The sequence below is a fragment of the Prionailurus bengalensis genome, chromosome B1, assembly GCF_016509475.1.
Source record: "Prionailurus bengalensis isolate Pbe53 chromosome B1, Fcat_Pben_1.1_paternal_pri, whole genome shotgun sequence".
Classification (NCBI taxonomy): Eukaryota; Metazoa; Chordata; class Mammalia; order Carnivora; family Felidae; genus Prionailurus; species Prionailurus bengalensis.
This window is the reverse complement of record NC_057344.1, coordinates 173250389-173264579: the sequence shown is the minus strand read 5'-3', so window position 1 is coordinate 173264579 and position 14191 is coordinate 173250389. Positions and strand designations below refer to the sequence as shown.

The window sequence follows — 14191 nt, the reverse complement described above, 5'->3', positions numbered from 1 at the left end:
TCTTCTTTCTTCTTGCCTACCTTCATAAGCTTATTTGGGTTTCCTCTTTTTTTTAATGTTTATTTATTTTGAGAGAGTGCATGCACACGAGTGGGGGAAGGGCAGAGAGAGAGGGAATGAGAAGGAATATCAAGGAGGCTCCACGCTGTCAGAGTAGAGCCCGACACAGAACTCGAACCCACGAACCTGTGAGATCATGACCTGAGCTGAAGTCCAGAGTAGGCCTCTTAACCATCTGAGCCACCCAGGCTCCCCTCCTTTTTTTTTTTTAAACTCTACTTCTCCCCCCATCATATGTTCTCCAATGTGTCAGTACCAGGGCATCGTGGATATCTGAGAGGCAGATCTTCGATTGTTGTGACTGGCTTACATCCCACATGACTTTCAAATGTCCTGCCACCTATTCACATAAATGAAAAATCTGAGCCTTTAATCTAAGTCCATTAAAAAAATAACAGCAAGATATTTTTTGGTTAGCTGACACTAAATTACCAAGGAATTTAACTGGAATTCAGCATTTAAATTAAAGGAGTATTATACTTAGTTTTGTTTACAACTTTACAAAGAATTGTTCACCATTTCAGAAAATCATGTTGCTGGTGATATTTAAGACCAGGACAACATACTTATATGAAGCTGCACTTATAGCCATAACTTGCACAATGATTTTTCATCTTAGACACATCTAATTATTTCATCTTGTCTTTGAATGTAGCTAGCTATGCCCAACCACACTGTGGTCCTCTTATTTTCTTCAACTGCTTTCTTGTTTTCCTCTTTATAGTTATTAAAGGATCAGGATGGTGACAGCGTATACAAACAGCTTTCCTTATCAAGGAAGGATGCAGGCAGGCTAGAGAACCTCTTAATGCTCAAAGTAGGGAAAGCTTCATTCTAAGGCTTTATATATAGCACATTTCATTTCTGAACCATTTCCTCTTTTATATCCACTAAAGTTCTGGGGTTACTCTGGCTTCTCTCTTGATCCTTAACATCCAACCAGAAGCCCTCCCCATGAATATTTTCTACTTTTCTTAGAAAGCAGTAACCTGGTTTTAGCCGGTAGCAAAGGCCTCAACCAGTCACCTTACATTCCATGGAGGAAAAAGATACACAACATATCCAGCTACCCAATAGACTCACACCTTGTCTTTTTACTCCTAACTGGAAGGTTTTTGCTTTTTGTTGTTTTAATTTTTATTAGTTATTCATGTATACAATTCAGAGTTAAATAAACACTTTTGCCAGTCTGTTCCGAAAAAAAGCAGTTCCTCATTTCTGCATACCTATTTCTCCTCCCATAGAGGAACGACTTTCACCTTTTAGCTGATTATTTTAGTATTTACCTCCATGTCTTTATAAATATGCATTATTGCTACTTCTTGATTTTTCAGTTTTAAGCAATACCCATTGATTCACCAGTACAGAATAAGAAGACCTAGTTCTCTCTTTTCTGAACCCAACACACATGTACACTCTTCCCATCTGCTAGTAATTAAATCATAAATTGGTTTAGCTCAATAGTTTTAACATTATTATGACTATGTAAATGCTCTTCACATTTGAACCATGTAGTAAATTATAATTACTTTTTCTTTTCTGTACTATTTTCTGTATTTCCTTAAAGTTAAATGTTCTTTTTTCCCCCCATTTACTTGGTTTTCTAGGACTTTTGGCAACTTGTTTTCAGCTTTTTAGATCACAAAATGTCTCGACTCACTAGGTGTTCTATCAATTCATCCTCCTGAAAAAGTCTCTGCTAGAGCTGTGTGACACCCTCTCAATGAAACCAGCTGTCTTGTATCCACAAACCTGACGCACAGCTATCACCTTGGGATTTCCATTCACCATTATCCTGGAAGTTACTTTTGCTTCTTGCATGTGCTAGACCTCTCACTTTCTACACTCAAATCTTAGTCTCCCTCCGTGGTTTATGTCTTCATTTTGGTGAAAAATAGTTCATTCTTTAGCACCTTTCTAAGTAATGGTACATGAGATAGGATTTTTGAAGATTCTCTCCTATTTGATTGACACTTTGGTTGAATACAGAATGCTGGATTTGTAATAATTTCCTTTCAGAACTTAAAGTCTTTGTGCCAATGCCTTCCAGTTTCGCTATAGAAAAGTCTAAAGTCTTTACACTATCGATCATTTGTGTGTGACCTGTAAGAGGCCAGAACTGTTAGACAAAATGAGCAAAAGGGAAGAGTGGGGTGGAGAAGGGACAGATCATGTAGGGCTATGTAAATTTTTTTCACTTTAAGTGTCATGCAGGAGTTTGAGGGAAGGAGAACATTATCTGTTTTATCGAAAATAGATCACTTCAGCTGCTGTAGTGAAAACTAAACTTGCAGAAAGTGGGGCATGGCAAGGGGGTGGAAGCAAGGAGACTCATAAAGAGGCTAATTTAATAATCCAGGCAAAAGCTGATGTAGACTAGAACAGGATGCTGCACGGAAAGTGTGAGAAATGTCTGGATTCTAGATATATTTTTAAGGTTGAGTCAAAAGGATTTGTTTCTGCATTAGCTATGAGGCTGAAAGAGTAAAAATTGACACAAAAGGTATTGCCTGAGCAACCACAATAATGGAGTGAATAGAAGAGACAAGGAAGTTTAAGCCTGGGGGCAAGAAAAGAAGTCTGGTAATGCACATATCATGTGTAAGATGTCTACTAGTTATCTATTTTTTTTTTAATTTTTTTTTTCAACGTTTATTTATTTTTGGGACAGAGAGAGACAGAGCATGAAAGAGGGAGGGGCAGAGAGAGAGGGAGACACAGAATCGGAAACAGGCTCCAGGCTCTGAGCCATCAGCCCAGAGCCGGACGCGGGGCTCGAACTCACGGACCGCGAGATCGTGACCTGGCTGAAGTCAGACGCTTAACCGACTGCGCCACCCAGGCGCCCCTCTACTAGTTATCTAAATGGAGATGCTGCATCAACACTTGGACATACGAAAGTCTAGAATTCAGGAGCACGCAGCTTCTTGGCTGCCCTAGCTCTGCAGCACGACTTTGGCTCCCTCGTGTTTTGGCACTTACCCTCCCTTTGATCGTATTCATTTTCCATGCTAGGTTCTCCTAGTCCGTGCTAGTGTGAGCCACATACTATCCTTTTAATAGGTCTTTTTCTGCTTAACTCAGTCAGAACTTCTATAACCTATAATAAAGAACCTTAACTGATATCATTACTAAATTAGGAAAAGAATTTAGTTTTAAATTGTGAATGAACAGAACTTTATTAAAATGGAAAGGAGGGGTGCCTGGGTGGCGCAGTCGGTTGGGCGTCCGACTTCAGCCAGGTCACGATCTTGCGGTCCGTGAGTTCGAGCCCCGCGTCAGGCTCTGGGCTGATGGCTCAGAGCCTGGAGCCTGTTTCCGATTCTGTGTCTCCCTCTCTCTCTGCCCCTCCCCCGTTCATGCTCTGTCTCTCTCTGTCCCAAAAATAAATAAACGTTGAAAAAAAAAATTTTTAATAAAAAATAAAATAAAATAAAATAAAATAAAATGGAAAGGAAACAATGGTAAAATCTTAACTGCTCCTAAGCTGAAAATATCCCTTGGCAAAGCCCACCTATTTCCACAGAATAGGCAAAACTAAACTGCAGTCCAGTACACAATTAATAATCTAACCATAAATAATCATTAAAATCTCTAAGTGTTCCCAGGTTTTTACTTGCTATTAGCACCTTAAATTCTCAGAATTTGATAATACTCTAACCTACAAGAAAATCCAATTTGGTTATACGAAGTAAAAAGTAACAAAAATTCCAAATTAGAACCTAAAATTAATGAGATGCTACTCTATTGCAAAGATGAGTTCAATGTCTACTTTTAGAAAGATGAGGGTAATAAACCTCTGCTCTGTCATCACCAATATATACCCATGAGTTTTCTGAACAGGCAGACATCTAAATTCTGGTAGTTACAACTAATACAGAAAAATTATACCATCAGATAAACTGCTTTTAAATATAGACTGGGGGTTAGACTTCCACAGAGTAGTTAAGATAAAGGTACTAAAAACAAGTCCTCTGAAGTGTAAGAGTAGAAGATAACGAAAGCATGAGAGGTATAAAAGCCTAGTACAGTATGAAAGAGTGCGGACAATGTTTAAATGAAAAAAAAAAAAAAGATTCTTTTTGTTAAATAACCCTTTTCCTGAGTATATCATAGAAGATACAGAAAACTATAAAAAAAAAAAAAACCCTCTCACCTTATATTCTACAATCCAGAGATAAACACTGTTAACACTGACATATTTTCTTCAAGGCTTTTTTTCCTATGCACATGTATATATACGGTGTGTGTGGGTACAGAAAAGCAAGATGATGCTAAATGTCATTTCTAGATGTTGCCTTTATTCATTTCACATGTGAATTTCCCTTCTGTTATGAGGTAATCTTCAAACACATTCTTTTAAACCTCTGTATAAGATTCCATCATATGAGCAAACCATGATATAACCACTACTGGCAGACATTTAGGTTGTTTATAACTTTCACTACTAGAAATAATGCTATAGTAAACAGTATTACACATTTCTGAATTTAGAGAACTTAGAGACCTCATGGCTGAACTTCTGAAGTTAGAGACATTATTTCTGAATTTCTGACGTTAGAGACGTTGTTTCAAAAGATACTCTTTCAGTTTAGAAAGTACTTAATACCGATAAGGTAGGTATGGCCCCAAAATGCTGCTTGAATTGGAGTTTAAATAAAAGAAGAAATAAAAACTATAAAGCACAATTCAAATCAAACAAATGTCTATCAAGCCTAATTAGCAAGTTTCCTCATTGAAATCAAGTGAGTTTCTCCTCCCTTCTGGAATCTTCAATACTGCTATCAGCAATTTATACACTAGCAGATCACCCATCCAGGATCACCCATCAGTAATTTACATCATGTGAAAATATCCAGCATAGACTAAAAAATGTACACTGTACACTTTTAAAGGTTTGTAAAATCTAAAACCTATTTTCACATAAAGTACTTCACACTAGGATTGCTATCAATAATGTCCCATCAGGTATGAATGTGCCCATTAAAAACAAAACAAAACAAAGCTAAACATGAGTATTCCTGACAACCTACTGAAGAGAAAAAAATGTACAGGGGGTCATAAAGAGTAGGGCTTAGTGTTAGTCATCTCTAAAAAAAAAAGCAGCAGCAGAGCTAAGAGAAAAAAGCATAATAGATACTATGTTAAAAATAAAAAGATGACACTAAGAAAAAAAGAGGTAGTAATTCTTATTAAAACTGATCTCCTGGGGCGCCTGGGTGGCTCAGTCGGTTAAGTGGCCGACTTCGGCTCAGGTCATGATCTCGCGGTCCGCGCGTTCGAGCCCCGCGTCGGGCTCTGTGCTGACAGCTCAGAGCCTGGAGCCTGTTTCAGATTCTGTGACTCCCTCTCTCTGACCCTCCCCTGTTCATGCTCTCTCTCTGTCTCAAAAATAAACGTTAAAAAAAAAAAATTAAAAAAAAAAAAAAAAAAGAAAAACTGATCTCCTGGGAAAATTTACCAGTTAAATTACAAGTCTATTTTTTGTGCCTAGCATCACATTTGAAAAAAAATTTTTTTGCCTTACCCTGAAATTTAGACATAAAAGCTATCAGCTATTTAACATCATAAATCAGAGAAAATATTTTAAATATTCTCTCCTTAGACTCATCTATTTTTACATCAAGTTGTCAGAGATATAACATTCCTATTTTATTTCTATAACCACAAGTCTTATTAATTTTATAAGTTCTTATTTTATTGATTTCCCTGTAAGAAATTTTTTAGGATCATAAGTCCTAGCATATATTGACTCTAAAAGGAGTATCATTCACAAGAAACACAATTCTGATCACTACATACAGACACTGAGTCAGAGGAAAACTGCTTATTAACCACCAACAACTCAAATATTTGAGCAAATGTTTGTTCCTGCCTTTATTACCTGGTCTATGATAATATACCTCTTTACAAGAGCTTTCTAGAGCAACAAAATGTTATGTCTAACATAATAATAATACAATATACTTTATTGTTAATAGTCAAATTTCTTCTTTTGTACATAAAAAAAGTATAAAGTCCTGTATTTAATACATAAAGACTCCTGTATTTAAGATTATAAGACTAGGAGAGTCTTAAAAACTTTACAAATTCAAATCTCACAACAATCAATTCAATGAGACTATCTAAAGCATGTTGTTCAGAAACCTGCCTCTGTCAAATAATTGATTTGGACTTGGAAATGCTTTATATAGAAATTTTTATTGTCATGCCATTTATTGGAGTAGGATTTGAACCATGTCACAATAGGAACTATGACTTCATAGCAGTTTATCAGGTAAACAAGCTCCATATAGCTGAAGACTATATATTTGTTAATATAGAACAGAAAAGGCTACACACAAATGTGTCATTTTCCCGTGATGGTGATTTCACCAAAAGAAATCTACCATAAATAAAAGGTAGCAATCTGCTTTTTGTTTTGTTTTGTTTTTATCTCTAATAGAAGAATTGCTGGCAAGCACTTTAACCACTATGACTTAAACCATTGTGGAATTTCAATTATGAAATAATTTTAGTGACCATCAGATGAAAATTCTCCAATAACCAACATTCCCCCCCCCGCCCCCCATCCCCCAAAAAACAGGACAGAAGGGATACAGTTCAATTCTGAATAGGACCATCCCATTCATCTCACCAGATTGATCAGCCTTCTCATCGCATGTTCATGAGAGCAAACGCATTCACAGGGATCAAATCCACCTTCTGCCATGATTTCCCAGTTTGATTTAACTTGACTGTTTAAATCTAGGAGGAAGGAAAAAATGTTGTAAGACTACTGTTCAGTTATTCTTTCCCTTAAGCTATGAAAAATTCTTAATATAACAGGTCTCTTAACTAATAGTTCTCTTAAACTAAAGATAGTTCATATTTATTATAAACTATGTAATTTATGAATCCACACAAATGGTTGCCTACCTGTTCTGCCATCAGACTAATTTCCTACAAATGTGAATGTCTTCTGATGTTCTATACTGGGCCCTCCTGTGAAACAGATGATGCTAGAGTCCTACTCTGCTTAATAATTTAATTCTTTGTTAGCTATAGTACTGCTATAGAATAAATGTTTGTGCCCCTGCTAAAATTCATATTGTTAAAAAGGAGACAGCAGAAGTGAAATAAATCAGTCAGAGAAGATATCATATGTTTTCACTCATAATTGGGATTTGAGAAACTTAACAGAAGACCATGGCGGGGAAGGGAAGGAAAAAAAAGTTACAAACAGAGAAGAAGGCAAACCATAAGAGACTCAAATACAGAGAACAAACTGAGTGAGGGTTGATGGGGTAAATGAGCGATGGGCATTGAGGGCACTTGCTGGGATGAGCACTTGGGTGTTGTATGTGAGTGATGAATCACAGGAATCTACTCCTGAAGCCAAGAGCACACTGTATATTAGCTAACCTGACAATAAATTATATAAAAATAAATAAAAATTAAAAAAAATAAAAAGGAGATACCAGGCAACAAAATGGAGTCACTTGTGCTAAACTCCATGTCAGCAAGCCAAGTCCTAATAACCTATCTAATCGCAGTTTCAACCTCCCCTTACCCCGTCAAGAATGGTAACCTTTAGCCAGTCAACATGGAATTATCTCACTAGTCAGCACTAGTGGGATAATCCATCCACAAACCCCTTCCATTCCCTGTAGGAAGGTGACCTTGCCTAAAACAATGCATTCTTTGCTAATAATTTCCCTTCTCCACCCCCTTTCTGCCTTTAAAAACCTTTCCTTTTATACAGCTTGGTGGAGCTCCTTGCTATTTGTTACATGGGACACTGCTCAACTCATGAATTGTTGAATAAAGCCAAATCTTTACATTTACTCAGTTTAATTTTTGTTACTTAAAGAATTTGGTGAAGGCAGCAGGACTAAAGGAGACTTCTGACATCTTTGGGGACAACAAGAAACATAGGTGTGGTACCCGATGAAATATTCGAGTTTACTTTCTTTCTAGCCATTTCTGAGGGCCATCACGGAGTTCTTGTCAGTTCTGAGCTCCGTACTCTTTGCTGAGCTCTTAAGCTAACTGGCTTTCCAGTCCGGTCAGCTTGAGCTGGCACATAGTTCCATCTGAAACCTGAGTCCCTACCTCTTGGCTCAGTCCACAATGTTTGGAATACCCTTCCAGTTCTAGTCTATAGTCTCCACTTACTGGGATTTGGTGGTTTAGTCTTTTCCCCAGTTCCAATCCACAGTCCCCATTTTACTGGAGTCTGCTGGTTTAATCCATGCTAGGAATCAGTGATGGTACATAAAGCCTTCTCTTGGCCAGTCTACAGTAACATGTTATGGTTGCTGCTGCTATGTTAGGGTGCACATGTTTGTCTTATTTTGTATAGATAAGGGCTATAACTAACAGGAATCACATAAAAAAAAAAAAGCCACAAAAATTGGTGGTGGGCACTGGAACAATACTTCAGAGCTGTTAGTGTATTCATTACCTAACTCAAAGACTCTGACATCAAGTTGGTCACAGAACAGGTTAGGCTGACTCTAGGTCACCTGCCAAACTCAAGAAAACTTCTGTGCAATGATGTATACCGTACAATTCCCAACCCAGAGGCACATCCCTTTTAGGTATTAGCTCAGCTCTGAGAAACCTAAACTTGGCTTATGGGATCCTTAAACTCTAAACAGTCAAGCATATTTCCTTCCGGCATCTGTGCTTATTTTATGCCTAAGAACTATGGTCCAGAAGACACAAATATTAATAGAAGTGGCAAAATTTTGCGAAGATTTTTTGTGTCCTGAGAACTTGGCTTGGTAACCATCAGATTGGCAGCCCCAAAATATGGCCAGACATAAATGTGGGTTACACCCCATTTGTGACTAGATATGGCTGCACAGAAAAGGCGAGTTAAATTCTAATTGTGGCTAGGGTCCTACCAAACTGCTACCAGTCGTCAGAGGAATTACAACCTAGAATTACAGTGGCCATTATGAGAAATGTTCCAATTAGATAAGAGCATTTAACAAGTGCCCTTAAAAGCAAGGGCTTCCAAATCAAACAGAATGGGATACTATTTTAATTGGTATGCAGGAGACTCCAAAAGGCTTCAAAATTCCAAACTAGCTTCATTAAAAGATTTGTTATAAAAGGCTAGTGAAAAATTAAAGATGTAAAAAGTACTTAAAAGCAAAAAAACTGATATAACTCTTACTGTTTTCCGCTATCCTCCTTTATTTGAATATTCATTCTAGTACTCCTCTGAGTTGCCTTTATGGACCATAAACAAAAGTCTGCCAAGTTAATGACCTTTCAGTCATTCCCATACCTGACCTCAAAGGAGGGCTCCTCTCAAATGGGACTCTAAGAGATTTTCTGGCAAAATGCTCCATTATTCTCTTAAATAGCCAAAGAAAAACTAACATTAAAAATAAAAAATCTTGCCAAATTCTGGTAAAAAACGGAGCTACAGATGGGATCCTGGAAAAACTGGAAGAAGCTGGCTAAGGATGAACATTCTTATTAGAGTCAGCACTCTGATCTGTCTGTAGTACCCAGTAAAGAAAGGAAAATAAGTTACCTTTTGCACTTTCGTTGGGAATCCCTCCCATATATCCAAGGGGGAGTTACTCAATATGGCAAGAAATGTTTGCTGTTTGTCCCAGATGAAAACTGACAAGACACCTAAAAGAATTTTTAAGTAGCTCTGTGACTGGAAATAGGCTAGATTGAAAGCTGACATACAGAGCCTGTTAAGAATGTTTTTTTAGGCCTCCTCCCCTAAGCTAAAATAAAATTAGGTACCCAGAAGGAAAGGAAAAATCTTTTAAAGTCTTTGTAAAAGTCTTTACTAAAAAAAAAAAAAAAAGTGTAATTAGATGGGTGGATCAACCTATGATGTCACTCGAATTGCAACCTCATTCTTTGAGGAATTGAAAGCAATTGTCTACATCTTACATATCTTAGCAAAATTAGAAATGCAGCTCTAGAGGCAATTCAATGTTCACCTATTCCTTTTACTAATTCTAAAACCTCCTTGTTTAGCTCCTATATATTTATTTATCTCTTATTTACCAAAGTCCTCAGGGGAACCTGAATTCTTCTCCCATGCCTTTAAGGTGTAAATATAGGGGCGCCTGGGTGGCTCAGTAGGTTAAGCATCCGACTTCCAGTCAGGTCATAATCTCAAGGTTTGTGGGCTCAAGTCCTGCATCAGGCTCTGTGCTGACAGCTTGGAACCTGGAGCCTGTCTTGGATTTTATGTCTCCCTCTCTCTCTGCCCTTCCCCCACTCATACTCTATCTCTCTCAAAAACAAACATTAAAAATTCTTTTTCAAAGATTAAATGTACATACATTTTTAAATAAGAACTGTCTGTCTAAAGACAGTTTTTATTTTTATTTTACTTTGAGAGAGAGACCATGTGGGCAAGTAGGGAAGAGGGAGAGGGAAAGAGAGAATCCCAAGCAGGTTCTGCACTGTTAGCACAAAGCCCCCAATGTAGAGCTTACTTTAAAAAACAAAAACAAAAACAAAAACAAAACACAGGGGTGCCTGGGTGACTCAGTTGGTTAAGCATTGGACTCAATTTCAGCTTAGGGCATGATCCCATGGTTGGCGGGTTTGAGCCCAGCATCAGGCTCTGTGCTGACAATGCAGAACATGCTTGGGATTCTCTCCCTCTCTGCCCCTCGCCTGTTAGAGCTCTCTCTCTCAAAAATAAATAAAAACATTAAAAAATTTAAAAAACAAAAAAAAAACAACTCTGTTTAACTGGCTTAAAAATAAGTGCTTATGGGGGCGCCTGGGTGGCTCAGTCAGTTAAGTGTCCGACTCGGTTTCAGCTCAGGTCACGATCTCACAGCTTTGTGGGTTCAAGCCCCACATTGGGCTCAGTGCTGGCAGTACAGAGCCTGCTTGGGATTCTCTCTCTCCCTCTCTAGCTGCCCTTCCCCCACTCGTGCTGTCTCTGTCTCTCTCAAAATAAATAAATAAAATAAACAAAAAAATTTTTAAAAGTAAGTGCTTATGAAGTACTTGTAAATCTCAGAAATACAATAGAAGTGAACCCAAGTGTTTTTCAAGTTCACATGATCTAGTTCAATTTTCAGTATAAAAGCTAGTTAAAGTGTATTGGTTTAATTTAAAGCAGACATGTCCTTAGAGTTATCAGACTAAATACAAACTTTTACTCTGCCTGAGTTTACTAGTCAAATAAGTTCATTTTATCTCTCACAAAATTTGTCAGCTAAAAAAACATCTTGGGGCAATGGCTGGTCTTGTCTAAAGTCTAATGGCTTTTGTGGGTAATCTAAACATAATTGTTAAAAACAATCAAATAGATGTTAAATAGAATAAAAAGTTTTAGGTAAATTTTAGTTTCTCCCAAATCTTTTGGTAACCCGAAACCTTAAAATTTTATTAAGTTAGATGATAATTTAAGTTAAAATCATTAAATATCCAGATCATTTCCAAATAAGATAAAATACTGAAACACTAATTACTGAACATAGGTTTATCAATTTTTTGGTTTCATTTTACAGAGGAACTAAAGATATTTGGGGAAAGCATGTTTCTAGAAATTATAAAAGTACTTATTTAAAAAAAATTTTTTTATAGAGAGGTAACATGCACACACACACACACACGTGTGCCCAAGTGAGGGAAGGGCAAGGGGCGAAGGAGCAACAGAATTTCAAGCAGGCTCTGCACCCAGTGCAGAGCCCAATGCTGGGTTTGATCTCACAACCATGAGATCATCACCTGAGCCAAAATGAAGAGTCAGAAACTTAACCGATTGAACCACTCAGACACCCCTAAAAAGTATTTAAAGTCTGCCAAGCCACAGGATGTTAATGCAAATGACAGTTCACAACTGTTTACTTTTTTATTTTCACTAGAAACTAAGATTTCTAAAGGTTAAAAACTTTAATATGTGTAATTAAGCTGTAAGAAATAATAAGGGAAACCTCTCCATATTCAAGGAAAGTCGGATGTGTGTTTTCAGTTAAAAGTGGACTGGATCCTGAATTCCAGGTTCCCTCAAATATTTGGCTATGACACATCAAGCTAATGTTCCCAGTTTTCTCCCACTCTTCTGATTTGGAATCATTAAAGAATAAAGACTGTCTTTAAATCTCCTTGAAAGGTCCTCCTCACTACCCAGATGATAGGGACATGAACCTTAGATGCACATTTCAAAGCTGACAAACTGCACCTGACATCTGGTCCTGCACAAACACTGGGGACCTCTACATCAAATTGACTAGGAAGATTAGCTAACAGCAAGATGCTTCCTCCCAAGACACTGGATCAAGACTTTAACTAAACATGAATACTAAATACTTTAAACATGAAACCCTTTCTTCTTCACTTTCTTTTCTTTACTCTGGCACTGGCCTGGAAAGATAATACTACCACCTCCCAGGCCACTGCTAAGGCCAGTGGAATTTAGAACTTTTTATTTCAGGCTAGGAGAAAACCTAACTGACCCCTGACTATGACGAGCAAACACAATTCTTGTGAATGAATCTATTAACAATACTGCCTGAACAGGAATGGTTTGTGCCCTCACAGGGTTTGTCTTTGTCTGCAGTGGTTATCATTCTCCTTGGGCCTATAAATGCTTAGTTGGTGCAGATTCAGGCAAGGCCTCTTTGGTTACCAAAGTGTGCTCCTTTTGGTCAACTCTTCTGAGTTTACATTGTAAAGTTAGAAAAGACCTACCAGGAGGCTTTCAGGATTCAAGATTCACTATCTTTGGCAGGGCCCTACTTCCATGGTTAGGAGTAAATGTAAATGAGGCTATGATTAGAAACTTTTCCTTAACTCTTGAAAGTATTGTAAAATCTACAATAGCTATCCAACAAAAACCCTTAGACTGTCTGGCCACAGTTGTTTTTGATAACAGAATAGCCCTTGTTCATCTTTTAGCTGAGCAAGGAGGTATCCGTGCTATGGCCACTACTACCTGCTACACCTGGATTAACATTTCTGAGAAAGTGGAAACTTCAGTTACATAAGATCACTGAGCAAATCACTTGGCTTAAAAAGATGAGCTCCTTAGAGTGCCTGGGTAGCTCAATCGGTTGAGTGTCCAACTCTTGATTTCAGCTCAGGTCATAGTGAGTTCGAGCCCCACATTGGCTCTCTGCTGTCAGTGCAGAGCCTGCTTCAGATCCTCTGCCCCCGCTCTCTGCCCCTCCCCCGCTTGTTCTCTCTCTCTCTCTCTCTCTCTCTCAAAAATAAATAAAACATTTAAAAAATTATTTTAAGGGTGGGTGATGGGTATTGAGGAGGGCACCTTTTGGGATGAGCACTGGGTGTTGTATGGAAACCAATTTGTCAATAAATTTCAGAAAAAAAAAAAAAAAATTATTTTAAAAAAATTTAAAAAAGGTAACCTCCTTCAACAGGGTCTTTCTTTGACTTGACTTACTTGATTTTCATTGGTTTTGGTCTTGGGGATCATAGCTCTGAAGTGCACTCCAAACTTTGGGAAATTATCTTCTTTCTAATAATCATAATAATCTCTCTGCCACATTGTATTCTCTCAAAATACATGCATGTTCCTAGCTACTAGCTACCATGCAAATAATCTCCCTAAGATGAGAATATCAGAAAAGGAACAAAGAGAATGACTGACTTAAAAACTGTTAACCTGGGGGGTGCCTGTCTGGCTCAGTTGATAGGATGACTCTTGCTCTCGAGATTATGAGTTCAAGTGTCACACTGGGTGTAGAGATTACTTAAAAATAAATTCTTTAAAAAACAAAACTGTGAGCCTGAAGTTGTGGCCTATTACGGAGACTAAGCAGAAAAGAAAAAAGGTAACAACCTATGAATACCCCAAATAAAAAACATAGAAAATCGGTGAGAACTTCAGAGCTGAGAGTGGAACTAATGTCTTAAATTGTGATCACATCTCTCAGTTAAGCTGAGAGTCTCATCAAAAGGGGTGAATTGTTAAAAAGGAGACAGCAAGTCAAAATGGAGTCCCTTGTGCTAAATTCCGTATCAGGAAACCAAGACTTAATATACAACCTGACTGAAGTTTTGACCCCCCAGGAATGCAACTTTTAACCAGTCAACATAGAATTTCCTAGTCAGCACTAGTAAGATAATCTTCCTGATAGACCCTTCCATTCCCCTTAGGAGGCTGACCTTGCCTAAAACAATG

General features: G+C 37.7%; 1 protein-coding gene across 2 annotated transcripts in view; it reads right to left on the bottom strand.

Moving 5' to 3' along the window:
• SMIM14 (small integral membrane protein 14) overlaps positions 1 to 14191 on the bottom strand; it is an 82728-nt gene that overhangs the window by 39230 nt on the left and 29307 nt on the right. For both annotated transcript variants that reach the window (XM_043553234.1, XM_043553223.1), the window contains exon 2: positions 6698 to 6807. In XM_043553234.1, the coding sequence (XP_043409169.1) occupies positions 6698 to 6772 (75 nt within the window). In that variant the 5' untranslated portion in view covers positions 6773 to 6807. The remainder of the gene's footprint in view (positions 1 to 6697; positions 6808 to 14191) is intronic.